The sequence below is a fragment of the Oreochromis aureus genome, linkage group 3 (genome assembly GCF_013358895.1).
Source record: "Oreochromis aureus strain Israel breed Guangdong linkage group 3, ZZ_aureus, whole genome shotgun sequence".
Classification (NCBI taxonomy): Eukaryota; Metazoa; Chordata; class Actinopteri; order Cichliformes; family Cichlidae; genus Oreochromis; species Oreochromis aureus.
The window spans coordinates 67,973,492-68,000,005 of NC_052944.1; the positions used below are offsets into that span (position 1 = coordinate 67,973,492).

At 41.5% G+C, this 26,514-nt stretch overlaps 1 protein-coding gene across 6 annotated transcripts in view; it reads left to right on the plus strand.

Moving 5' to 3' along the window:
* Window positions 1–26,217, plus strand: part of LOC120437402 — a 50,352-nt gene extending 24,135 nt beyond the window's left edge. For 5 of the 6 annotated variants that reach the window (XM_039607955.1, XM_039607957.1, XM_039607959.1 and 2 more), the window contains one exon: window positions 24,987–25,423. In XM_039607955.1, coding sequence (XP_039463889.1) covers window positions 24,987–25,234 — 248 coding nt within the window. In that variant the 3' untranslated portion in view covers window positions 25,235–25,423. Of the gene's footprint in view, window positions 1–24,986; window positions 25,456–25,580; window positions 25,737–25,966 lie in introns of those variants that run through there. The other variant, XM_039607960.1, reaches the window with a different exon arrangement.
* Window positions 26,218–26,514: the final 297 nt, after the last annotated feature.

Consider the following 26,514-nt stretch of genomic DNA (forward strand, 5'->3'; position numbering starts at 1 on the left):
GAACAGCCTCCACAGAACACAATAACATCATCTTCATTAGCACACAGACGACTCAGGATCTCATGGTGAATAATAACTTTCTACATTTTTTACTGGCCAGCTGTTCCACAAAGATCTCAGGTTCATATGGTGGAATAGTTTGTAATAATGCAGCTCCATCTGCATCTCAGTCCTCAGGATTTTGTTAATTTTCTTTCAGCCTCGGCTCACTGAACCGAGTTGTGATGCTGTTTTCATAGTTGTGTGTAAAATTGTGTTTGCACATTTACCGCTTTGCAAATCTGCTCTTTAAAGGGTTCATCAACTCACATCACCAACTCTTGCATTATATTATTTTTATTTAATTCATTAATTTAGTTTTTCATTCAATTAACATAAGTTCATCAAAACACGTTTCTGTTGCACGCAAAGACCAGGCAGACAGCGTGGTACTGTGTACCTTTATTTTGAAAATATTACATTAGCACATTACATGAATCACAGTCAGCCAAAAACGTTTTCTTCTGCCCTAAAAAGTGTTCCTTTAGTTATTTTATCATCAATAACAAAATCACAAGAAGAAGAAGGTGGTTTTATTTTTTAACAATGTTAATGAGAACAGTATAAAAACATATGTAACATGTGTAGACTTGTGTATCACAAAATTAGTTTTGCTCTCACATGACTTTATTCAGCTGAACACAGTAAATCTCATCTCTAGGTAGCTAACCTTAACATCATTGCCTCAACTGCTAAAGATAGCGTTTTTATACCTTCTGCTTGATGAAATTGATTTTCAGAGATTTTCAAGAGCTTGGAAAAAGTAAAAAACAACAACAACAAAAAACAACTGTACTTCTTTACGTTAGAGAAGATATAAAGTGGATAACTGGAAAGCAAACCTACACAGACATCAGGAGGGATGTTATAATTATGCATCGGTTTTCCCCCACTGCACTGTTTAAACACAGTGAAACGTTTCTCCTGTGATAACAATGCATCCACATTGACATTAAAGACATGAATGGAAGAGCTTGTGAGTTTTGAGAGGTGATAAGATAAAGTACTTTATAGTGAGCACTAAAGTACTGTGATACCTTTCTTTCTTTTCATTCTTAAACCACAGCTTTCACACTTAGTTCAAAATATTCAGAAATCTGTTTTCAGTTCCAATGAAATGATTCTTTAACACGATTCAGTCAGCTAAATCTATTAAGTAATGTTATAGATCTACTGATGTAATGGTTGTGATGAAAAAAAAAACCCTTTTGTGTTATTTTCCTCTCCTCTTTTTCCCATGTTTCTATTAACTGGTGGTGTGTATATGTGCATATCTATCTATCTATCTATCTATCTATCTATCTATCTATCTATCTATGTATGTGTATTCATTCAATTCAATTTTATTTACATAGCGCCAAATCACAACAGGAGTCGCCTCAAAGCACTTTATATTGTACAGTAGATCGCACAATAATAAATACAGAGAAAAACCCAACAATCATATGACCCCCTATGAGCAAGCACTTTGGCGACAGTGGGAAGGAAAAACTCCCTTTTAACAGGAAGAAACCTCCGGCAGAACCAGGCTCAGGGAGGGGCGGGGCCATCTGCTGCGACCGGTTGGGGTGAGAGAAGGAAAACAGGATAAAGACATGCTGTGGAAGAGAGACAGAGATTAATAACAGATATGATTCGATGCAGAGAGGTCTATTAACACACAGTGAGTGAGAAAGGTGACTGGAAAGGAAAAACTCAATGCATCATGGGAATCCCCGGCAGCCTACGTCTATTGCAGCATAACTAAGGGAGGATTCAGGGTCACCTGGTCCAGCCCTAACTATATGCTTTGGCAAAAAGGAAAGTTTGAAGCCTAATCTTGAAAGTAGAGATAGTGTCTGTCTCCTGAATCCAAACTGGAAGCTGGTTCCACAGAAGAGGGGCCTGAAAACTGAAGGCTCTCCCTCCCATTCTACTTTTAAATACTCTAGGAACAACAAGTAGGCCTGCAGTGTGAGAGCAAAGTGCTCTAATAGGGTGATATGGTACTACAAGGTCATTAAGATAAGATGGGGCCTGATTATTTAAGACCTTGTATGTGAGGAGCAGGATTTTGAATTCAATTCTGGATTTAACAGGAAGCCAATGAAGGGAAGCCAAAACAGGAGAAATATGCTCTCTCTTCCTAGTCCCTGTCAGGACTCTTGCTGCAGCATTTTGGATTAGCTGAAGACTTTTCAGCGAATTTTTGGGACATCCTGATAATAAAGAATTACAGTAGTCCAGCCTGGAAGTAATGAATGCATGAACTAGTTTTTCAGCGTCACTCTGAGACACAATATTTCTAATTTTAGAGATGTTGCGCAAATGGAAGAAAGCAGTCTTCGTATGGCTTTAAAAGCAAGTATTAAATTTTAGCTCACTTATATATCTGCGAAGAACATTAAAAATTACTGTTGGCTACATGTCCACAAAGTTATGTATAGGGATGGGTTTTGATTATCGATTTATCGATTAAAATCGATTCTCCCTTGGATAACGTGATATCGATTCATTAAAATCCTGGATCGATTTTTAACATAAATTTATTTTGCCCCAAATGCCAGAATTTCAGGTTAAACCTCACAAAATTTCAACAAATAACAACAACCAAACAGCTGAAATAGTAAATGAGAGCAGGAACACGATTCTGCACAAAGATGTAAACACAAAGCGTGGATCCACCGACCGATCAGAATCAGCGAGATGTCGCCTTTCTCTCCCGACAGCACGGACATGGTCGGGGCTGAAAGCCGACAGCTCGCTGATGTTTCGGTGGGTCTATGCTTTATGTTTACACTAGGGCTGCACGATATTAGGAAAACCTGCGATGTGCGATAACTGTGATCAATATTGCGATAACGATATGACTTGCGATAAAATAAGTAGCAAAAAAACCAAACAAAAAACGAATACATAATTTCCGTTTTACTGCAACAGTTTTATTTAAAGAAAGCTTCTGTATTAGCAGCGTAACAACAAAGTGCACTTTAACATTGAAACATTGCCCCCATAAAAAATTTTCTGAGGCTTGAATTCTGAAAGACATCCTTCCCGGTCTCTATATTTACTTTTAAATAAACATAACTTAAATTATACTGCAAATTATCTCTATGCAGTTGTTCATCATTTTACCAACCACCAAGTAGTTATGATGTAAGTCAAAACTGGAGTGGAAACTTTACTAGATTAAACTATAGGTAAGAACTTGTTTGCTGTGGGAACACACCAAAGAACAATTGTCTACCTTTGTTGTCGTACTGGCCAAGACTAATATTATCAACAATTAAGAAGAATGTAGGTAGTGTATGTTTGTACTTTTTGAAAAAAAAAAATGGTTTCTCTATCTTGCATTCATCCTTCATGAGTAAATGTTTTTATGGCAAGTTCTTGGTAAGGAAAACCAACATGTTTACTCTCCAAGGTTTTAAACATGTGTGCTGACATGTTACTATGTTTCCTGATGTACTAAAAGTCTCTCTGAAGGTGAGCTACTTGCAGGTATGCAAAGATACTTCCACCATGCCAAGGGGTCTTCCTTACTGTCTATGGCCGTGGATAGCTTCAACAGCTTGTGAGAGATGCCTAAAAGAGGAGGTAGGGATTGGGGCTGCCTTGAAGAAACTGCCCAGTGACTTTTCTGCCTACTTCAGGGGACGATTGGGTGGATCATTTGTCTGGGCCTCTGGTTCAGCAGAGCTTCTCTCCTGGAACAGTAAGCAGATTCTAGGAAAAGTAAACATTTTGGACTAAATATGAATTGAAAGGTTTTATATCACTCATGAACACACCCCCAGGGGTGTGTTCTGAGCCCCCTGCTGTACTCTTTGTACACATATGACTGTGTGGCCACTACCAGCTCCACCACAATCATTAAATTTGCTGACAACACCGTCGTGGTGGGCCTGATCTCTGACAACAACGAGACGGCCTACCTGAAGGAGATTAGGAATCTGGAGAACTGGTGCCAGAGGAACAACCTCCTTCTAAATGTCAGTAAAACAAAGGAGTTGATAGTGGACTTCAGCACTAAGAAGGAGAGGAACTACCGGACCCCCGTCATCAACAAGTGCCCAGTGGAGAGAGTGGACAGCTTCAAATACCTCGGAGTTCACATCACGCAGGACCTGTCATGGTCCTGTCACATCAACACCGTGGTGAAAAAGGCCCGACAGCGTCTCTACCACCTCAGATGCTTGAGAGACTTCCGACTGCCCTCCAAGGTGCTCAGGAACTTTTACTCATGCAAGTTTCTGGGTAGCTGGATTTTCATATTTAGTAATCAGGTACTCAAGGATTTTCTTCTTAATTAATTTTGTCAAATCACTGTCTTCTTCCTTCTCTGCAAGCACCGACGTCTTCATCAGATGAAGGACTGGTTTTACATATGAAACACTAACGTAACTCTCACCAGACAGGGCATCTGTAAAGTCTTGCAGGCGGTGAAATGCCTGGTTGACAGACTCCAGTACCTCAAGATCCTGCCAAGTAGGAATCAAGTGTCTTGATTTCTTGTCTGCTGAGATGACATCAGAAATGGACCGCTGCTGCTCCAGGACTCTCTCAATCATCTTCTGCCTGGAACCCCACCTGGTTGGGCATTCTGTGATCAGTGTGTGCTCTGGGAGGTTGAGCTTCTGCTGTGCTTTTTTCAGAGCCATCTTTGCTTTCCAGTTGTGGCAAAATTGTCCAACTAACTTTTTGCAAAGTCCAATGGCTCAGGCAATGCGTGCATCATCTTTGATAGAATTTTCTGGAGAAAGAAGAGGAAACAAAAAAAAACTGTCATGTTTAAAACCTTTTTTTAAAAAAACTAATTGAAATGATCACTAAAGTTGTATAAAAAAGGTTACATTATCTTTACCAATATCAATTTGATAATAATGTATAGGACATTTTCATTGCTAAAAAGATCTGCCTTGAATAAAACTTACCACTTGCAAGGTGCAGCCTGTGTCCAAAACACTGAAGTCTGACCCAGTTGTTTAGCTCCGTGGCTCTCACAACATTGGCACCGTTGTCTGTGGTGATGCACACTTGTCCGTCTTCTCTAAGATCCCAGCTGGCTAACACCTCTCGTACTACATGGGCTATATTTTCACTAGTGTGAGAGTCTGGAAAATACACAGTCTCTAGACACAGTGTTTTCAATTCAAAGTCTTCAGTGAGGAAGTGCACTGTGAAGCTCATATATGGTTCCGTTGTACGACTTGACCATAGGTCTGTACTGCTTGTGTAGTTTTTAGCTTGGCTCAGTTCAAACATGACGGTCTTGCGGCATGTTTTGTCCATTTGTGGAATGGCGACATGGGAAAAATAGTTTCGTGAGGGGATGTGGTATCTCTGGTCCACTTTATGTATCAGACTGGTGAAGCCCTCTCTGCTAACTGTATTTATAGGCATCATGTCTTTAGCCAAAAAATGTATAATGGCCTCTGTTATTTCTTTGTACCGCTTCGACGTTTTCTCATAAGGAGTTCCACTTGAAAAACTCTGATACAGAGACGACTGTTGGACTGCTGTGCTCTTTGTCTTAATATTAATAACCTTTGTTTGGCTAGCCCTATCTTTCTGGAACTCTTCAAACAGTTCTCTGTGGTTGTATTGAAGATGATGGTGGAGATTAGTCGTGTTTCCTCTGGTGGTTGCCGCGAGTGTTCGGCAAGTTTTGCAGAGTACCTGTGTTTGGAGAACGTCGTCTTTATCAAATCCAAAGTACCTCCAAATAAGTGAGGTACTATTTCTCAAATAAGTGAGGTACTATTGTCAATTTATTTCAAGTTTACGCCCTTTTCCCGCTAGATTCTGAAGCTGCAGGTTTTATCTCTCTCCAAACAATATTGACTAAACCAGCAGCAAAAGAAGATCCAACCCTTCACATAAACATCATCATGAATTCCCTCTTACTTTTGCTGTTTTGCTTCCACAACAATAAAATCACACTTCATGCACAGCTCTCTCTCTCTCTCTCTCTCTCTCTCTCTATGTGTACTTCAAGAACAGTTTCCCGTCAAAAAAATCTGTTTTCTGCATTATTCGCTTGTTTATTATGCACAAGTCTATTGTTGTTTACAGCGCTGTCAGCCACTGTTTTTTTTCTTTTACTTATTTCTGAAAAGAAAGTCTCATTTCTGCTGTTCAATAGGCTACTGAACAAATTCAAACTTTTTAAAATTGTGCGAAATTTCAAAACACTTAGCTGTGCCTCTAATAAAAGCTCTGTAACTTTGCTCTGCTTCACTTCAGAAGCATCAGCGAATGTTCATATGTTGATTAATGGTTTTCTTTCGTTTTTGATGTACTGCAGAATATTTTTAGAAAATCCCAGGCCAGGAAAACCACCTTCATGTTTTTCTGTGTTTTATCCTCAGCTACTTTGACACAAAGGCATCTGCTGATACCTTTGATAAAGTCTTGCAAGTTATATAGCCATTCTGAAGAAATTATGATGGGACCCTAAAAAAATACTATGTAAAATAATGGATTTCTATACATTTTACATCAGATGAAAACGTTTGTTGTAAGATTCAGAGCGATAAACAAACAAGAGAGAAAAGCCGATCAGCTGATCACTGATCAGTTTCATGATTGAAGTAGAAACAGGAGAGGGAGGGGAGAGAATGAGAGAAGAAGAGGCAGCTGTGCAGCAAGGACACAGAATAACTCCAGCTTTGTGTCTTTTTCATTGTAGCTGAAATACGGGACAAACTGTGTTCCTTTTCACCTCAATACCAAACGCGCAATATTTTCTCTGTATACGAGACAATTCCGTTTTTTACGGGATGGTTGGAAACTCTAATAACTAACCTTATAAATAAGATAAAACAAGTTCAACATCAATAATATCATAGCACCCGCCCAGCAGTATAGAAACAAGTTATTGTAACTGACTGTAAAAAGTCAGCATAACAAAAATAAACTCCACCTAAACTTGGTTTATATCTGACCCAGATAGACTGCAGGTCATAACTTCTTACCTAAAGTTCAGTTCACCGCCTCGAGTCTCTGCTCCTCCTGCCTTTGCCTCATCGACCTGCCAGCGTGTTGCATCTGCTGACCTCCACCACTTGCTAATGTTACTGAATCTGTAGAAGCTCCGCAATAGTCACCACCAAACAATTGAGTTATTTTTACGCATCTCCCTTCATCTGGCCAATCCACCACCTTTTAGTGTTTATACCGTTACGGGAAAAAACGAAGAAAAAAACCCCATCGGCCCATAAAAACGAAAAATCACCATCGGCCCACTGGTCAAATGCGCGGTATGCCCGATGGCCACTCCAGCTATGCCTCCCGCTGGGACATGCCCGGAACACCTCACCCAGGAGGCATCCTTGTCAGATGCCCGAACAACCTCACCTGGCTCCTTTTGATGTGGAGGAGCAGCGGCTCAACTCTGAGCCCTTCCCGGATGGCCGAACTTCTCACCCTATCTCTAATAAAGAGGCCAGCCACTCTTCGGAGGAAGCTCATTTCTGCCGCTTGAATCCGTGATCTCTGTCTGCACTATTAAAATAATAAGAAGCGTAATTCATTTCAGCTTCATATAAACTGTATTCTGGAGGAAAAATAAGTGGGGCTCACCTCAAAACACAGCTTGAGGACTGACTGGAGACTTTTAGGGCAGTCTCTTCAGTAAATCTAGCAGCTCCCCAAGATGACGTTTTCATCGAGGCCAAGGAAAAGAGTTTAGGAAAAGGAGACTGGCGCTACTTTTGAAATAACACTCCACGGGGTTACGTTGTGCACCTTAGTCACGTGACCGCACAGCAACAAATCACAGCGGATCCGGGTAAAAGGGGGCGGAGCAAAGTGTGTCTGCAGGAGATGAGTCGAACAGAGAGAGCTGCTTTTTCATGAAACGGGAGTAAAGTAGTAAACCTACAGGAACATATACCACTACCAACGTTTGGATCGATATCTGTATCGATCTGCACACCCTTGTCTCTTGGATCCTAGCTGAGATCAGCGTGAACCACGTGGGTCTCTGCTCCCTGATCTGTTTCTTCCAGCTTCATCACGGAGTTTCTGTCGGTTTGTGGGCTCCTCTAAAGGTAAGCATCGAGCTAACTTTAATGTGGGTTCAGTTTATGTTGAGTTTATCTCTGTTGAGAATAATAGATCGCTTGGTATACACTGGAGTTAGACAGACTGTAGAGTTTGTGATTGCTTGCGACATCATAATATGGCGGTTGCTAGGGGGAAAGAATACATATAGAAAAATAGTCTTGGAATATGAACAAAAGGATGGGGTGCAGGGCAGGAGAACAACCAACCCCCACCCCCAGGTCATGAAGCCACAGGTACAAGCCTGGGGGAGCGCAACCCCCGGGTGAGAGTAGTGGAAGTTTGCTGAGAAGGGGGCCAAAGGGCTTTGGAGCGTGATGTCACAGGGGTGGGCGTGGAAAGGATTTTGGCCTGATGCGCCATTTTCCGGGGCAAAGCTCAAATATGGGCTCAAAATGTGGTCATAAATATTTTGTTCTTGTAAATCAGTTTTGTGCTTGTAAATCAGGATTTGTATGTGTAAAAAGAATTTGTGTGTGTGTGACCTCTGTGTAGTGTCATCTCTGGTCTGCATTCACAACAAAAAGGCAATGGTTAGAATGCTCTCTTTTAATGTCTTGGGCAATCAGCACAAGATCTCGCGGGAATCCTCCATCATTCTGAGGATTACCCAGAATCCCTTGAACTTTGTGAATGTTGCAGGGTGACTTTTACAACAGTAGGTGGCGCCAATGTCCCATTTAGCGGGATTTAACTTTGACTCTATTTAACTATGTTACATGTGCGTAAAAAAGATTTGTGCGTGGACTATGAAATACGGCAGTGGAGTAAAGACCCAGAGTACTTACCGCGACTGTTCTACCCCGATATCTTCACTATCTTGTTAATCCTAACCCTCACGTTCGGATTTCGGAGTGTAACGTTGTTAAGCAGTCTGGATTTGTTTGATTCATTTCATAGGCAGGCTTCTCTACAGTTGTGCAAAAGAGTTAGCAAATCGTTACATAGCACGTATGTCTGCACAGTCACTCAATTCTATGTTTGTTTGCAATTTCTATAACCTCCAAGAGCCCCAACAATAATATTATTAAGCTATAAAGAGTGATATGAACATATATAGAACTTACCGGAGTGAAAATGTCTGGAGCACACCAACAGATATCTGGAGATGGAAGCGAACTGGATATCAAGCCGTCTCATGGCTGCTATCCAGGCTGGACGCCTTCGTTTTGTAAGGTCCACCATATAAGCTCCCTCATGATGCTTCCAGGTTGGGAAAGAATAAAAGACAAACCCTTTTAAGCTTATTCCACAGCCGACAACACAGCAAGTATGAACCATGGCTGTTGTGTGTGCCTTCACTCTTTTTTGCTTGCGCTTTGTTTGGACCCGGAAAATGGCACATCAGGCCAAAATCCTTTCCACGCCCACCCCCGTGACATTACGTTCCAAAGCCCTATGGCGGTGACAACTCCTCCACAGTAGCAGGTAGGATTTTTCTTTTTTGAAGACGGCTACTTTTACCTTTCAATACGGATGGTCTGTTTATGTTTTGATCAAGAGCCTTTTTTTGGGCAGCTGAAGAAGAGAAGTCCATCTTATGGCCAACCTCTGGCTGTATCTTGGTCATACTACCCAGCAAAACCCAGTATGCAGGTTCATCTGTAACAGGCCTTGTGCCACAGATCCGCACAGTTGCTTCTACATTAAACAGAAGAGCAGCGACATGGGTGCAGGTCTCCACGACTCCGGCCACACAGGTGCAGTGGGCGGCTTCAATCTTCCCTGTGATGCTCACAGTGACCCATTTGTGTAAACCTTTGTTACATTTATCATAAATGTAACAAAGTGTTTAGAACGTTAGCACATACATGTAATTTTTCATTTTTTTATGCACCCATCTATAGAACGCTGCATGTTATATTCTAAATCTGCCTGTTCTCTCCCAGAAACCTGCCTGCAAAAAATGAACCTAAAGTATGTAATGCAAGGATGTAATCACTTTTAAGTGAAGTGACAATAATGAATCACTTAATATGATAAGTGATGTGTAGTTAGAATTATTTATAATAAATATGAAGAAATTATTGCAATTTCTTTAACCATAAAGAATAACTAAATCCTTCAGGACAAGGTCACATCAATGCACTGAACTCACTATGTTATCCCTGTAACAGCCTCCACATGTTCCCACTGTAATTTCCCCCCTCATGAATGAATTTATGCTTCATTAATCTGAATGTTCGGGGGAAAATCAAAAGCATTTCACTCGCAGTACTCAAGCTGACTTACCTTTGTTTGAATGACAACTTGTAGTGCTGGGCGATATGGAAAAAATATTTATCACGATATGAATTATTTTATATCACGATAACCATATATATCACGATATACCACCTGACCTGTGGTCATCTAGGAAGTACGCAGTCTATAAACAGCAAGTGCCGAGGGTGCAGTCTTTGTTTTGAGTTACTGTAAAGTATGTCGCAAATCCGGGTGCACGTACAGCAGCACCAGCTCGCAAACCACAAGATGGAGTTTCTTTGCGAAAAATATGATTTTTGTTATACTTTATTTTCTCTTGCATAAAGTTAAGAGCATGTATATTGAGAAGACAACACTAATATATTTGCCACAGGCTATTTAACCCTTTAAGACCTACCATAGAACCAAGTCCGCCAGAGCTTATCTTTCTGTTTTTACATGCTGTAGTGCCATTTGTGGGAGCATTTCAAGTTTCCATATATTAATACAACCGTTATAGCCCAAATTTTAATAATATGTATGCATATGTATGCATTAGGTCCATATAGAGCTGGGCGATAGAACGATAACGATATGTATTGCGAAATAACTTTTTCTCGATATAAAAATTTAACTATTGCGATAGGCCTCATCGTACCGGTACTGGAATCGGATAAAACCTAAACGATACCCATCCCTACATACAATCACCCTTTACCTTGTCTGGGTGGAGTAGGTTTAATCTAACGAGGTGCTTCAGGTGGCAGAGTTTATACTGCTACCATTGAGTGTGAGCCGGACTTGTGGATCTATAGAGGTCCATATATACAGGGTGTAGCATCCACTGGGTAAAGGCAGTGATGTGCAGGGGGGGTCAGTGGCTTTTTCCCTTTCAGGTTCTTGTGGCAACTGATGACTTTCTTGTTGTAGCTGCTTCTCAGGTTCCACATTGAAGTTTCATAGGTATTGTTGTCACTGAGGAGTTTAGTCATGTTTATTTGCTCTGCTTTTTTGTTATCAGGGATAAAATGCATATACTTTTTTGTGTCCCGGTTGAGCAACAGGAGAAAAGTCTGCTGGAGCAGCAGAGGAACAAGTTCAGTCATTTGGACTCAGCTCAGCCACTATAGAGGAAAAAATGACTTCAACACAAAAGGTGAGAAAAATATCCCTGTTATTGAAACTGTGTGCTCAGCTGGTTGGTTTTTAAAAACATGTTAACAGCAGCTTTATCTTTTCCATCCCGGGCTCCTCCATATACACAGAATCTACATTCACAAACAAAAACACTCAGATGTTACAAAAAGATGCACACATTGAAACAACAATATCAAAAATTGAACTCACAATTTTTTATGAGTAAAATATTTTCTCCACATATCAATATTTCTTTAATATGTATTTTTCATTACGACTGTCATTGTAGCACATCATTGAAATGTGATGCTATCAACAGAAGGTGGTGGAAACACACCAACAATGTTTTTGTTGACATGTTTGATTCCACTGATGGAGGGAGTTTCAGTTTGTTCCACGACTGCATTTCACTCACTGCATCTGTTTGTATCTCTGTCACTGCAGGACCAACATGGAGCGAGAAGTCAGCGCTCTCAGGAGGCCGACAAACCTCACAGAAGAAAGGGAGAGAAAAGCTACAGCTGCGATGAGTGTGGGAAGGATTTTACCCGGACTGGACACTTAAAAAGACACCAACTCATCCACAGTGGACTTAAACCTTACAGCTGTGACTTGTGTGGAAAGCCTTTTACCCGGGCTGGAGACTTAAAGAAACACCAACTCATCCACAGTGGAATTAAACCTTACAGCTGTGACTTATGTGGAAAGTCTTTTACCGAGGCTGGAGGCTTAAAGAAACACCAACTCATCCACAGTGGAATTAAACCTTACAGCTGTGACTTGTGTGGAAAGTCTTTTACCGAGGCTGGAGGCTTAAACGCACATCGGCTCATCCACAGTGGATTTAAACCTTACAACTGTGACTTGTGTGGAAAGTCTTTTACCCAGGCTGGAGGCTTAAACGCACATCGGCTCATCCACAGTGGACTTAAACCTTACAGCTGTGACTTGTGTGTAAAGTCTTTTACCGAGTCTGGGCACTTAAAAAGACACCAACTCATCCACAGTGGATTTAAACCTTACAGCTGTGAATTGTGTGGAAAGTCTTTTACGTATCGTGAGAGCTTAAAAAAACACCAACTCATCCATGTGTAGTTACAGCACACTACTGTGACTTGTGTGGTAAAGCTTTTGCTCAAACTCGAAACTTACAGAAGCATCTAGTTACCCATTCTGGAATTAAGGCGTACAGCTGCAACCTTTGTGGAAAAAGGTTTCAGTGAAAAACAGTACCGAAATATTTACCTACGGATTCACACTGGAAATGATGTTTACTGCTGTGATCAGTGTGGGAAACTGTTTACAACAGATGCACAGTTACATTTGTAAGGTCTTTCAGGAGAGACCTTACAGAGTCGTTTTTGCCCAGTAAGCTGAGTGTTATAATGTAAACAGTAAAATGTAATTGGATGTTGGCAGAGATGCTCTTTACTTCAGGCGACATTCAGGATAAAAATAAAAAAGCAGAGCGACACAGATGGATCCAGTTCTCAACCCTGTCGTCACTGTGGTGGTGGGAAAGCGTTTCTCTTTGACCTTTGTGAAACAACCTCCAATCATCAACGGGACCTAAAACCACATCAACGTAGACACACTGGAGACAAAATGAACTACTGCAAAGAGTGTGGGAGAGGCTTCCACACACCAAGTTCCTTTCAAAATACATGAACTCTTCCACAGTGGGGTCAAAAAGCACATCTGTGACCAGTGTGGGTCATCCTTCACCACTGGACATGAGCTCAATGAAAAAGCATAAGCGAATCCACACAGGAGAGACACCATACAAGTGCAGACACTGTGACAAAAGCTTCTCACAATCAGGTCATCGTAACAAACATGAACGTACACACATGGAAGGAAACTACAGCTTTGACCAGTGTGACAAGAGCTTCAGGAATCTCAGTTCATACTCCGAACACAAACGATCCCACGCTGTAAATAAACTGTTTCACTGTTACCAATGTGCAAAAACATTCACTTCATTATCTGCTCTGTGCAAACATCAGCCTGATCATGCAGGACTGAAATCACTGGATCACAATGAATCTGAAGAGAGAGAAAGATTCTCTTGTGGTTTCAGGGTCAGACTTAAAAACCTTGAGATCAGGCTCCACAGAGTTCAGATGGAATCTCCTGTAAAGAGTGTCAGCTCATGTCACATTTGGGTCTGATGAGGTAGCTCTGATTTCTGGACTGCAGTGAATAATCCTGAATGTTACATTTAGGAAGCTGCATGCATAGATATGTATATCAAGTTTATGTTTTTTCCTTTGAGGGATTTTAATTCTCTAAAATGTTATCCCTGTTACATTTTAATCTGTGTTCCTTTAGGACACAGTAGTGTTTAGTAGTTGTACCTGTTACTGTATTATTAAAGTTCTTTGTTTTAGCTCTTTGTTTAACCAAACTGGTATTCTATCAAAAATCACATATGGATATGTAAATCATTTCTTTTACTTGAACTTTTTTAGCTTTTCCAAAATGAACTTATTTTTTATGTATTCATTGCATGTTTCACCTCAGTTAAATTTCAATTCTTCATTCATATTTAATATTTTTCTGTGGTAAAATCTTCTCTTGAACCCTTTTCTCCCAAAACTGCAAATAATTTCACAGCAGTTGCTCTTAAAACTTCCAAAATGAACTAAATCTGTCCCCCAGCTTCGAAACAAAACCTGCTGTGACTTTATGTCCAGAAAAACGAAACTCAAGCTAAACTGGTTTTGGGCTGTACTTCCATGTAATACCATTTTTTTTTTTTTTTTTACCAGAAGATGGAGCATTGAGGCTGTGTAACCTTAATTTAATTAGGCAAAGACCACAATCTTATTCACAGTGGCAGCAAAGAAATGATAAAAGTTAAAAACAGCAGCACACATCAGGACCATTTTAAAGATCACATGTGACTAATTTTAGTTAATTCAAATCCTATTAATCATGTATTTATGGCTCCTCCTTTCACTTTAGTGTATTTACTGTATCCTTGAAGTCCACGTTGTTTTTTAATGAATTCATTTTGATCCACATGTTCTGCAGCTGTTTTCCTGTTGATCTGAAGTTTGTATTATGAAATCCGGATAATTTTAAAGCGTTAGTTATATTTAAGATAAGATAAGATAAGATGACCTTTATTAGTCCCACAGGTGGGAAATTTGTTTTGTTACAGCAAAAGTGCAAAGTTATGTAGCAGAAATTAGAAAACACTGGAATGCAATAAAATACAATAAGATAAAATACTATATACAATAGAATAAAATAAAAATACAAATACTATATACAACTGAGTAGGAAAATACAAAAACACAACTTCGTCAGAAGAATTGCACATATAGCAGTCTTATTGCACATGTGTGGGTTTGTGTGTTTGATCAGCTGCAAAAGTCTTTATTGTAGAGTCTGACAGCAGTGGGGAGGAAAGACCTGCGAAATCTCTCCATCCCACACCGTGGGTGCCGCAGTCTCCCACTGAAGGAGCTGCTCAGTGCCTTCACAGTCTCATGCATGGGGTGGGAGATGTTGTCCATCAGGGATGACAGCTTAGCCGCCATTCTCCTGTCACTCACCACCTCCACTGGGTCCAGAGGGCCTCCCAGAACAGAGCTGGCCCTTCGGATCAGCCTGTTCAGTCTCTTCCTGTCCCCAGCAGAGATGCTGCCGCCCCAGCAGACCACACCATAAAAGATGGCTGAGGCCACCACAGAGTCATAGAAGGTCTTCAGGAGTGGGCCCTCCACTCCAAACGACCTGAGTCTCCGCAGCAGGTACAGCCTGCTCTGCCCTTTCCTGTAGAGGGCGTCTGAGTTATGATGAGTCCAGTCCAGTTTGTTGTTCAAATGAACACCAAGGTACCTGTAGCTGTCCACAGCCTCGATGTCCATACCTTGGATGTTCAGTGATTGCAGTGGAGGATGTTTGTGCCTGCGGAAGTCTACCACCAGCTCCTTGGTTTTACTAGCATTGATCTGGAGGTAGTTCAGCTGGCACCAGTCCACAAAGTCCTGAGTCAGTCCTCTGTACTCCTTGTCGTCCCCATCAGTGATGAGGCCGACTATTGCAGAGTCATCAGAGAACTTCTGCAGGAAGCACTGGGTGGAGTTGTGGGAGAAGTCTGCAGTGTAGATGGTGAAGAGGAACGGAGCCAGAACCGTTCCCTGTGGGGCCCCCGTACTGCAGACACAGGGCTGTGTGCTGAGCCCCCTCCTGTATTCTCTCTACACCCACGATTGCAGTCCGGCCCACAACAACACTCTCATCATCAAGTTTGCTGATGACACCACGGTAGTCGGACTCATCTCAAAGGGAGACGAGGCAGAGTACAGAGAGGAAGTCCTGAAGTTGGCAGCATGGTGTTCAGAAAACAATCTGGCACTGAACACCAAGAAAACCAAAGAGCTCATTGTTGACTTCAGGAGACACAACACCGACTTGGCCCCCCTCTACATCAACGGGGAGTGTGTGGAGAGGGTCCACACTTTCCGGTTCCTTGGTGTCCTCATCTCTGCTGACATCTCCTGGACGGAAAACATCTCAGCGGTCATCAAGAAGGCCCAACAGCGGCTGCACTTCCTGAGAGTCCTCAGGAAGTACAAGCTGAACTCCAACCTGCTGCTGACCTTCTACCGCTTGTCCATTGAAAGCCTGCTAACCTACTGCATCACGGTATGGTACGGCAGCTGCACCAAGGCAGATAGAGTGAGGCTTCAGAGTGTGGTCAAGACAGCACAAAAGATCATCGGCTGCCCTCTCCCCTCCCTGTTGGACATTTGTTCCTCCCGCTGCCTCAGCAGAGCAGCAAACATTATCAAGGACAGCTCCCACCCTGGCTTCAACATGTTCAGCCTGCTTCCCTCAGGGAAGCGCTACAGGTGCATCAGCACAAAAACCCACAGACTCAAAAACAGTTTCTTCCCCAAAGCGATAACCACCCTGAACTCACACACCACTTCCTCTATGGACCACCACTGTGCAATACCAATTCTATGTGCAATAACTCAACTGTACATACATAACACTATTTATTACATATTACTTACGGCTTGTAAATTGTACATTTTATATATATATATATATATACACATCTTCTTCCATATGTTAATACTGTCCATATGTATATATCGCTGCAGAACTGTACCCCCCCCCCCAGCATGTTTACACTGAGTAGGAGATGCTCTGTATCTCATTGTACAACTGTATAGTGACAATAAAGGCATTCTATTCTATTCTATTCTATTCTATGACCCTGTCCGACACACAGCCCTGAGTCCTCACATACTGTGGTCGGTCGGTGAGGTAGTCCAAAATCCAGGTAGTGAGGTGATGGTCCACTCCTGAGTTCTCCAGCTTGTCCTTCAGAACCGAGGGAAGAATAGTGTTGAAGGCACTGGAGAAATCAAAGAACATGATTCTCACAGTGCTCCCAGCGGTCTCCAGGTGAGCGAGGGAGCGATGTAGGAGGTGAATGACGGCATCATCCGCTCCAATGCCAGACTGGTAGGCAAACTGAAGTGGGTCCAGTGATGAGCTCACAAGGCGCCGAAGCTGAGCCAGGACCAACCGCTCCAGGGTCTTCATCAGGTGGGATGTCAGAGCCACCGGCCTGTAGCTGTTGAGGTCCTTGGGGCGTGAAGTCTTTGGCACTGGTACAACACAGGAGGTTTTCCAGAGCTGTGGGACTCTTCCCAGCCTCAGGCTCAGGTTGAAGAGGTGCTCCATCACCCCACACAGTTGGTCCGCGCAGGACCTGACGACCCTCGAGCTGATGCCATCTGGGCCCGTTGCCTTCTTGCCATTAATCCTCCTCAGTTCCCTCTGAACCTGGGTGGTTGAGAGAGACAGGCTGGGGCCTTGTGTTGAGTGTGTATTGGATGATGTTGTTGGGGGTGGGGAGGAGTGAGCAGGGTGAATAGAGGAGGTGTGAAGTGTCTGAGGTGTCAGAGGTGGAACAGCAGCAGTGGGGGTGGGTGAGTCTGCAACCGATGTTGGAGACTGCCTCATGGCTGAATCAAATCTGTTGAAGAAATGATTCAGTTCATTTGCCCACCTCACATCCCTCCCAGGCAGAGAGTTCTGATGTTTGTGGCCTGAGATGGTTCTGAGACCTCTCCAGACTTCACCAACGTTGTTTTGCTGAAGCTGGTTCTCCATCTCCTTCTTGTAGCTGTCCTTCCCAATTCCTTATCAGTCCCCTCAGCTCTCTCTGCACCCTTTTCAACTCCTCTTTGTCTTTGGATTTGAAGGCCCTCCTCTTCTGCTTGAGGACAGCTTTAATTTCTGGGGTAATCCAAGGTTTGTTGTTGGAGAAACACCGCACAGTCCTGGTAGGTACGGTGTTATCCACACAGAAATTAATATAGTCAGTAATGCATGTAGTAAGGCTGTCGATGTCCTCTCCGTGGTCGTCACAGATCACCTCCCACACAGTGGACTCAAAACAATCCTTAAGAGCCTCCTCGCTCTCCTCTGACCATCTCTGTACTGTGCAGGTGGCTGCGGCTCCCTGCGCACTAAGGGCTCATACACAGGGACAAGGTGCACCAGGTTGTGATCAGATCTGCCCAGTGGAGGGAGAGGTGATGAACTGTATGCCTCTTCAGCATTGGCATACAGTAAGTCCAGTGTTTTATTGTCTCTGGTTGGGCAGGTCACATACTGGGTGAAGGTGGGCAGTGTGGAGTCCAGTGAGGCATGATTAAAGTCCCCTGATATTATGAGAAGGGCTCTCGGAGAATGTGTTTGCAGTCTGCTGACCACAGAGTGGAGAGAGTCACAGGCTGCATCCGCGTTGGCTGAGGGGGGGACATACGCTGTTATCGCGATAACATGCGAGAATTATTTGATGAACTCTGTGTAAAGTTTATCTTATTAAACGGTTTGGTGTGAAAAATAAGCAAATGGTCTCACAGCAAGTAGTTTGAGCCATTATTTCCGATTCAAACTAATTTAAATGTTTTAGTGGTACATGTGGAGGTTTATCAGAGGAGGAGACTTGGCTGCTCTCGGCACGGTTCATGCAGCTCATTAAAAACTTAAATGAACTTAAGGAAAAGATGTTTGATTTTTCTTAAAAACAAGATGTGGGCATGAAGTTTTCAGACAGTGTGTTTAAGATGCTTTGTGATTAACATCTCACACATTCCAATAAAGCAGATGTTCCTGCATTGCGACAGTAGTTTGCAGATGTGTTCATTCCCCCAACCATCTGCAAGACTCTCATGCAGCACCAATTTGAAACGCAGCCTAGTGTGAAAGTCTGTTCATGGCTCTACAGGTTGCCTGAGCACAAGAGACAAATTGTGCAAAAGGAATTGGCTGAAATGGTGAAAATGCTGTTATCATAGGATGAAATGAGGATTTGTTCCTCAGTGTTTGGTCTCCTATGCTTATCTGTTTGCCAGATGATTTGTCCCAGCTGTTGAGAGGGGCCGGTTGTCTTTAAGGTGCTTCCAGGTAATTAAGAAGTGAGCGCAGGGTTTTATACGGTTCTGTGATGATTGTCACAAAGTGAAGGTCTCATGGTTTGATGCTTATCCCATGCCTCCGGTTGACCTGACTGAATAAGCACTGCTTGTTTTTATGAAGCAGGATTTAACTAACGCCTACTGGCAGATTCCTTTGTCTGCAGAGGCCAAAGACCAAAACAGCCTTCTCTACTCTGTATGGTTCGTACCATTCGTCACACTTCTGTTAGGCATGTTTGAATTTTTCATTTTCAGCACCTCCTGTAGTGATAGCTGCGTCCTCACACTGCATATGCTGTTTGCTACCTGGATGATGTTGTCATTCATAGTGATACCTCGGTGGAGCATGTGCAGTGGGTGGTCACAGTCCCGAAAGTGTGTGGTTGGATGGAGGGACCTAGAGTATTTGGGTACCATTTGGGAGCTAGGCATGTGGATCCACACATAGATAAAACAGCAGCTATCGCATCCTGCCTGTGTCCCAATGCAAAAAGAACATCCTGATAATAATGAATTACAATATTCCCGACTACAACTAATAAATACCTGAACGAGTTTTTCAGCATCACTCTGAGACAGGATATTCAACCCATTCTCACTCCCGGCGCGTAAAATACTGACGATTTGTCACGTCCCTTAACTTCTCATGCTGACGCTAAAGGTACCCTTCCACGCTTTTATGCGACGCTGTGGGTTGTCAATTCATTCCAATATGAACCCGTTCGCGGCGATCAGAGACGCTTGAGCAGAGGCTCCAGCCATCCATTTACTCCAATAATAACCCCGTCCACGGCGAAACGTGGCGCCTTGAAGCACAATCTAACTGGAGAACCGGGGACCCTCTCCGCGAACGGGTTTTTTCTCCCGAATTTAATGCTTTCTTTTAATGACATCGTTAACATTTCTCAATAAAAGCACATGAAAGTCACACTGATAATTCAACAATAAAATCGCTTCATTTTCTAAAGTGATTCACGATCTGAAAGTGCGCAGATTTAACGTACATAATCCTTTGTTGGGTTTATTATTTTTATTTCACACGTAAAACACATTTATAGATTTATTCACCATTCCTGTTAGTTTTGGATGCGCTCGGCTCCAACCAATCAGACGCAACCGGTATAAGCAAAGGATGATGGGAGAACGGAGAGACCCGTTAAGAATAAGAAAAGGAGGCGGAGTTGATTGATTCGAATGTAGGTATGTAACAAATATATGACTACAAAGTAGTCATATATTTAGAGTAGTGATGGGTAGATGAGGCCTCGTGAAGCGTTTCAGCACATTCGCCAAACTGTATCGATACTGTGTCGACACAGTGTTGCTGTTTTGCTCCATACTGACACCTGCTGGACCTTAAATATCATTGCAGGAACTTACTTGAGACTCACAACAGACACTGATTCAATGACATAGTCATACGTGTATACACTGTAAGGTATTGTACTTTCCATGGAATCATTTTATATGTTTTACATTGCAAATATTGTAGACATCTTTAAAATATATTGTGAATGACATAAAGTAAAAATTAAAATGAAAGTATTGTGAATATAATATTACCCATTTAAATGTAATTGATTCAGAGTTTATTATAAATTTCTATTCAGAAAAATAAGTTTATCCAATGTTTTTGCATTCAGTCTATTGCGGGGGGTTTTTCACACCATTTCCCCAGCTTTGGAAAACTCACAGGCACAGATGAAGCTGGGGTACACAAAAACTGTAAAGTCAGGTGGAAAAGGTTCTGATAAGATGTCTTCCTCATCCCCCAGTACCTTAAAGGATCCTCTAATCTTGGAATGTTTCTCTCCGACACTCTCCACAATACTAAGGGGTTGGCAGTCCTTTATAATAAACTTCAGGACTGCCTGGTCCAGAACAGTCTTCCTAGATGCTTGATTTCAAAATAATAAAACACATATTAATAAAAAAAAAAAAAAAAATGATGATGAAGCTGTTCAGTGTCAATATAGGCCTACCTGTGTTCATTCTCAGTGTGTTTGTCTCCTCATTTTCATGTTTGGCTCTGTAATGCCTCTGTAACACTGAGGAGGTGCTTTTGTTTGTAAAAAAGCTCCGCAGAACAGATGCGACATTTATCCTGCATAAAATGAAATAAATAATTTACACTGCAAGTCACATTGCTGTTTTTCCTATTCTGTTAGATTACACTGAAACAAAGACAGACAAACTATTTGCAGTTAAAAGATCAAAATGATCCCACACAGCAGAAACATTTCCATTTTGTTATGGAAAGATGTGTATTTTTATTTATCTTTGCGAGAGTCAATTTGTGGGGTTTTTTTTGGTGGCGACTCGTTCCGTTGACAGATGCGGATGCGGTACCTTTTAAACACAGCTTGGCGCGTTGGTAATGAGCGATACAGCAGCTGTATCGATCACGTGACTTTTTCTTAAAGCGACGCACGCACCGATACAGGCATCGCTAGGTGAGCTTGATACATGCGCCGGTGCGTCAGTGTTGCTGGACCCATCACTAATTTGAGTAATAGCTTGATGTGTGTTTCAAAGGGTTTTTTTCATAAGAGCTTCAAACAAACAGAGGTGACTGATCTCGGAAACGATTTAATGCATTTAAAAATGGCTACAGCTACCGTCAGCATGCTTGCTAGGTAGAGTACGGTAACGACTACACGTGGCTAGTGCAGTATTAGCCATTTAATCCAACGATGATCATTAAATCTATTATAAACATTTAAGGACTTGTGTGTTGCAAAATAGCCTCACATGGTGTGTAAAGCAGTTTTTGCGCTAATAGTTCTGCTAGCTCTTTACAAACCTATGATGCTAACGTTAACCGGAGCGCCAAGCTTCAAGCTGCTGACGAACTCTATCAAGACATGCAGGTAACCTTCTTTTTTTTTTTTTTTTTTGTAAATGTGATGTAGTGGAAACAATTGTTAAAGAGGGGACACACTTGTCTAATTTGTTGTACGTAGTAAACGTTATATTATTTGATATATTTTTTATAAATTTTATATATGTGTATATATCTTTCAGTAAGTAAATATTCTTCAATCTTTTTTTCCCCCATTTTCCGCAGATCAGCATCAATGTCAACGTGAAGAACCGAGTTATGTTGCCAGTGTCAACCCAACAAAAGGCACTTTCACAATATATAAAAGAAGGTATTCCTTTTTTAAAGTTTACTTTTCTATTTGTTATAGTTGAGTTAGGCAGGGCTTTTGTGCAGTCCTAAGAAACATACTGCCTAGAGTGTTTTTCACTTTGTGGAAGAGTTTCTTTCTTTCTTTATTTTTCTGTTAGTGTATGGAACTGAGGTGCTGCTTCAGTTGTTGGAGGATGGAGAAGAGGACGCAGCCATGACTTGTGAGACGGCGTCTGAGTCAGCTACTACTCACTGGGTGATCAGAAACATGATGTCCTTGCAAAAGCGGAAAGAGACCAGGCCTTGTCTTATAGACAATATGTTAGCTGCTCTGGATCCACAGTCACACCATGTGTGTCAGTGTGGCAAACAAGTAGTTGTGAGGTGTCTGGACTGCCTGCCTCTTCCATTCCTTTGTGCTGAGTGTGATATTGCAGTTCACACACGCTTTGTCCTGCACAACAGAGGCAGTAACAGGAGGGTTTTTGCAGCCTTCATCAGAGTTTCACAAGCCAATAGGTACGGTTTTAAGTCTTATGCATTTCTTGCTATGTACTATGAGTGGGTGCTGTTATTGTATCATGTATTGTGTATCATTTAATTTCCAATTCTTTTTATATATATATTGTGTGTTTTTAATGTTAGTTCGGCTGTTGCCTGTGCAAAGGCCAGACCATGTGTGTGACTGCCCAGCAGGTAACGTTGAGGTTTCACCCGGTGCAATTGTGGCTCTTGTAACCATAAATGGTAAGTTGCCCTTTTGTCACACAGTACATACACAATAGATGTGTTTGCAGGTTTTAGTGCAAATTGTACATTGCTATCATCATCGTTTATTTATATAGCACTTTGGTCAGCCTTGTGTGTTTTTAAAGTGCTGAACAATAGAAACATAATAGATACATATATAAGAATTGCTATCTTGTTTTGAATTACCCTCGGCCCGCAGTATATGTGGGCATTAAAGGTCATTTGGATTTACCAGACCACTTTGAAAACAACATGAAATCTTCACAACATGAAAAAAATGAATGCTTTGAGCATGACTGAATTTATCCTTATCCTTTCTAAAGGCCGTTATAACCTTGCACTGCCAGTGGTGAGCTGCACCAGCTGTGACCTAATGTGGTCCCCCTCAGTTAAGGACATCCTGGGTAGTGGATATTGGCCTGGCACTTTAAATTTCTGCACCCTGTTTTCAATGGATGTCTTTCTATGACATTAAGAAGGCTGCACCAGGGATGTCACTTAAGGCATTTGTCAAAATGCTGGATGAAAGAACAGCCCATTTTGGAAGGGTGAGTTTCTAAATTTGCCAAGTTTAAGGAAATTGTGCAAATCAATGTTTATGATGACTGTCCTTGAATATTCTGTTGTTTGTCCTCTACTTAAAAGACTGGCCGAATATCAGCTGATGCCTTCAGTAAAAGCTTCGTGGGGTGGAGTGCTGTAAAGTTTGAGGTGGACAGGATGTGCAAGGAGCCATGCATTAGCTGCCCTGCCTGCACTCCAGACGTGCTTGCCGTCTCAGTTGATGGAAACCGTAATCTTTATCGCTTTCAATCAAATACAAGGTACGTTATGCATTGTGTACATAAATCAAATATGGCTTTGAAGAAAAAAGTATTTTAATGTTTCTTTTCAAACAACTGTCACTGTGTCCGTTCAGCACTTCAGAGCAGGCGAACTTTGAAGGTGTCTTCGTTGAAAAAGATGAGGAAGTTGCTGAGTTTATGAAATACATCCAGAGCCTCACAAAATGATGTAAGAGACTCATATATATATTAGTGCAGTCAGCGGTAATCTTGTTAAAATGATGTTAACGCCATAACCATATACACATACGTGTGTGTGTGAGTGTATATACATATATGGATGGGTGGATATTTATTTTTTTTTTCTCTTGGTGTTGTTATAATACTATTTACTTTTTCTTAATGTATACTTAATTTTGTCACCATGTGTATTTAAAAAAAAAAAAAAAAAAAAAAAAAAAAAACATGATTTTTATTTTGTGTTATCAGTGCTGTCCTGGGGAGATATGAGGTCTTGTGTGACTTAAGGCTAATTCAGCTAATTGTTATGCATTTGTTTTAAAAGTCTGTCCCTGATAGGGCTTAATCATGTCATGTCTTTTATGTTAAAATCTTTGAGTGTATAGGTCCCGGGGAAAGGGTTGTGCGGATCTTCATCTTGGACAGCAGCAAAGGAGTCGTCCAAAAAGTCCACTGGGAAGTTGGATGAAGAGGGCATGGAAATAGCTGTTTGTTGCCACGGAGTCCTGTTAGCGGCATTAAACATGTTTCGAGGGGACATCTTTGCTTACCCTCTTTTTCTCCAGAGGAAGTTGGCAGCTAACGTCCCAGGACATATTACGTTCCTTTGCTCCGATGTGGCCTGTAAATATTTCCCCTATTTAACCAAGGTGGCTCAGCAGTGCCCTGAGCTGAGGAACCTCTTGTCAATGCATCCTTTACTCTCCGTCATGCATGCAAAGGCTCACATTTGGAAATGCGAGGTATACTGCAGCTTGTAGTTTTGGATTAGTTTGAGACATTTTGTTATAAGGTTGAATGAATTTAGCAATCATGTATTGTGACTGATGTGCAGAAATGGGTTGAAGGTGAGTCTCAATATAACGCACTCGTGTATAACAATAGGACCCACCATAGCCTCATTAAAGAACTTAAGGTAGAGTTAATATCTTTCTGACAGTGTCAACAAACAAAGAAAAATAAGCCTTGTAAAAGCAGAATTTATGGCAGAGTTGTTGCGTTTGATCAAATTGGATAGAACCTGGGTTGAAGTGATGTCGTACTAGTTGGTTTTATAAACCTGAACACCGACATACTTGTTATCTCATGATAATGCAGCACATGAAGGCTACAGATGTCTTATAATGAATGTCATCAAGTCAGTGATTTCAGAGTCCACTGTAGTTTGGTGACTGTTACTTATCCTGTATTCTGATTAATATTCCTCTCACTTAGAAACTGATCAAACTGATGGCAGCCTTGGAGCGTTGCAGGCACGAATAGAGGAGCTTGTCGTCATCATCAGAGTGCGAACACAGTCTTTACAGACAAAATGGTGTCACAGTTTCTTTGAAATGGACCGTTTGATACTCAGTTTGTACAGCTTGTACAGCTACTTTGTAAACAGAATAAAATCAGATCCAGGTTTGTTTAAGCTGGATGTGATGCGTGTTCTAGCAAACAAATTGATGAGTGTAGATTAAAATGTAACTATATACATTATGTGAAGGTGTGAATTTTTTATGATTATTTACCGATAGCAACAAGAGGCGACACAGAATTCGCAAGGTCATCTTAGTTGAGAAGAAACGCTTGGCGGCTGCTGTTGACGACTACAACAAGCTTGCTGAACCAACAAAGCAAATCGTATCCAGTGATGCCCTCATGCAGACCGACGTTTGGCCCTGGCAGAGCACAAGTGAATGTAAGCTCTTGATTTATAAATATCCCTTTTAAACAAACTCCCAGTATCTGAGCAGTAGTTGAATGTTTTGTTCTTGAATCATAACGTGCTACTATGTTTTCCCATCTGATGTTGTTAAACTGTAGCTGCTGCTGACCTCCAGACAAAGAGAAAGGTCTTTGAGAAGGTGATGGCTGTGAGGCGCCTGAGAGAGGAGGAGATGATCCTTTGTAGGGAGATGCAGCATCACTGGACAGTGTTGCGAATGCGATCTGTGGTGTTGGGGACAATCTCCTCAGACTGTAAGCACATCTTTTATTTATTAATTATTTGATGAATCGATTGAAAATGAGAGCAGATGCTAAAGTCTTACTGGATCTTTTACCTATATCTAGATTGGTGGCTAACACTGCCTTCTCCCTTTAAAAAAAGTTTAATTACAGGATCCTAATTCCTTGTGTTTATGAGGTGAGGTTTTTGTTTGTTTGTTTTTTTACTTTACTCATATTTATTTGTTTTGTTCTTTTTACAGCCTCCCTTGTTGGCATGTTGGAGGATGCACAGAAGGGACTCTGTAGCCTGGTTTTAAAATAACAAAGTGAACTGAAAGCTGAAATGCTCAAAGTAAAGGACGTGTACAAGAGAATCCTCAGCCACCAACCACTCCTGGAAATGGACTCGGAGGAGGAGGAAGACATTCCAGACGATGCCACTGAGAGTGATTTGAGCACTTCTGATGAAGACTGGTTGTGTCATCATTGATGTTATGTTTGGTAAAATAAAAAGTTAATCACATCTCTGTTTAATGTGATTTTTACAATGTCTGTTTTAGAAATTGCTTATCATCAACAGACCTTTTACATTTTGAGAAGAAAAATAGAATTCCCTTGGTGCAGTTGTTTACCCTGAATCATTCTTTCCCATCTAATTTAATGACTAGTGTACATGTTCAGATACAATAACATAATTTAATTCATGGAATGCTTTCTGTGCTGCTCAAATTACCAGAGAATTTAAAAGCACCAGGCAGCACACTCACAAAGAAATTTTTGTTCAGTGTTTTGTCGAAGAAATCAACAA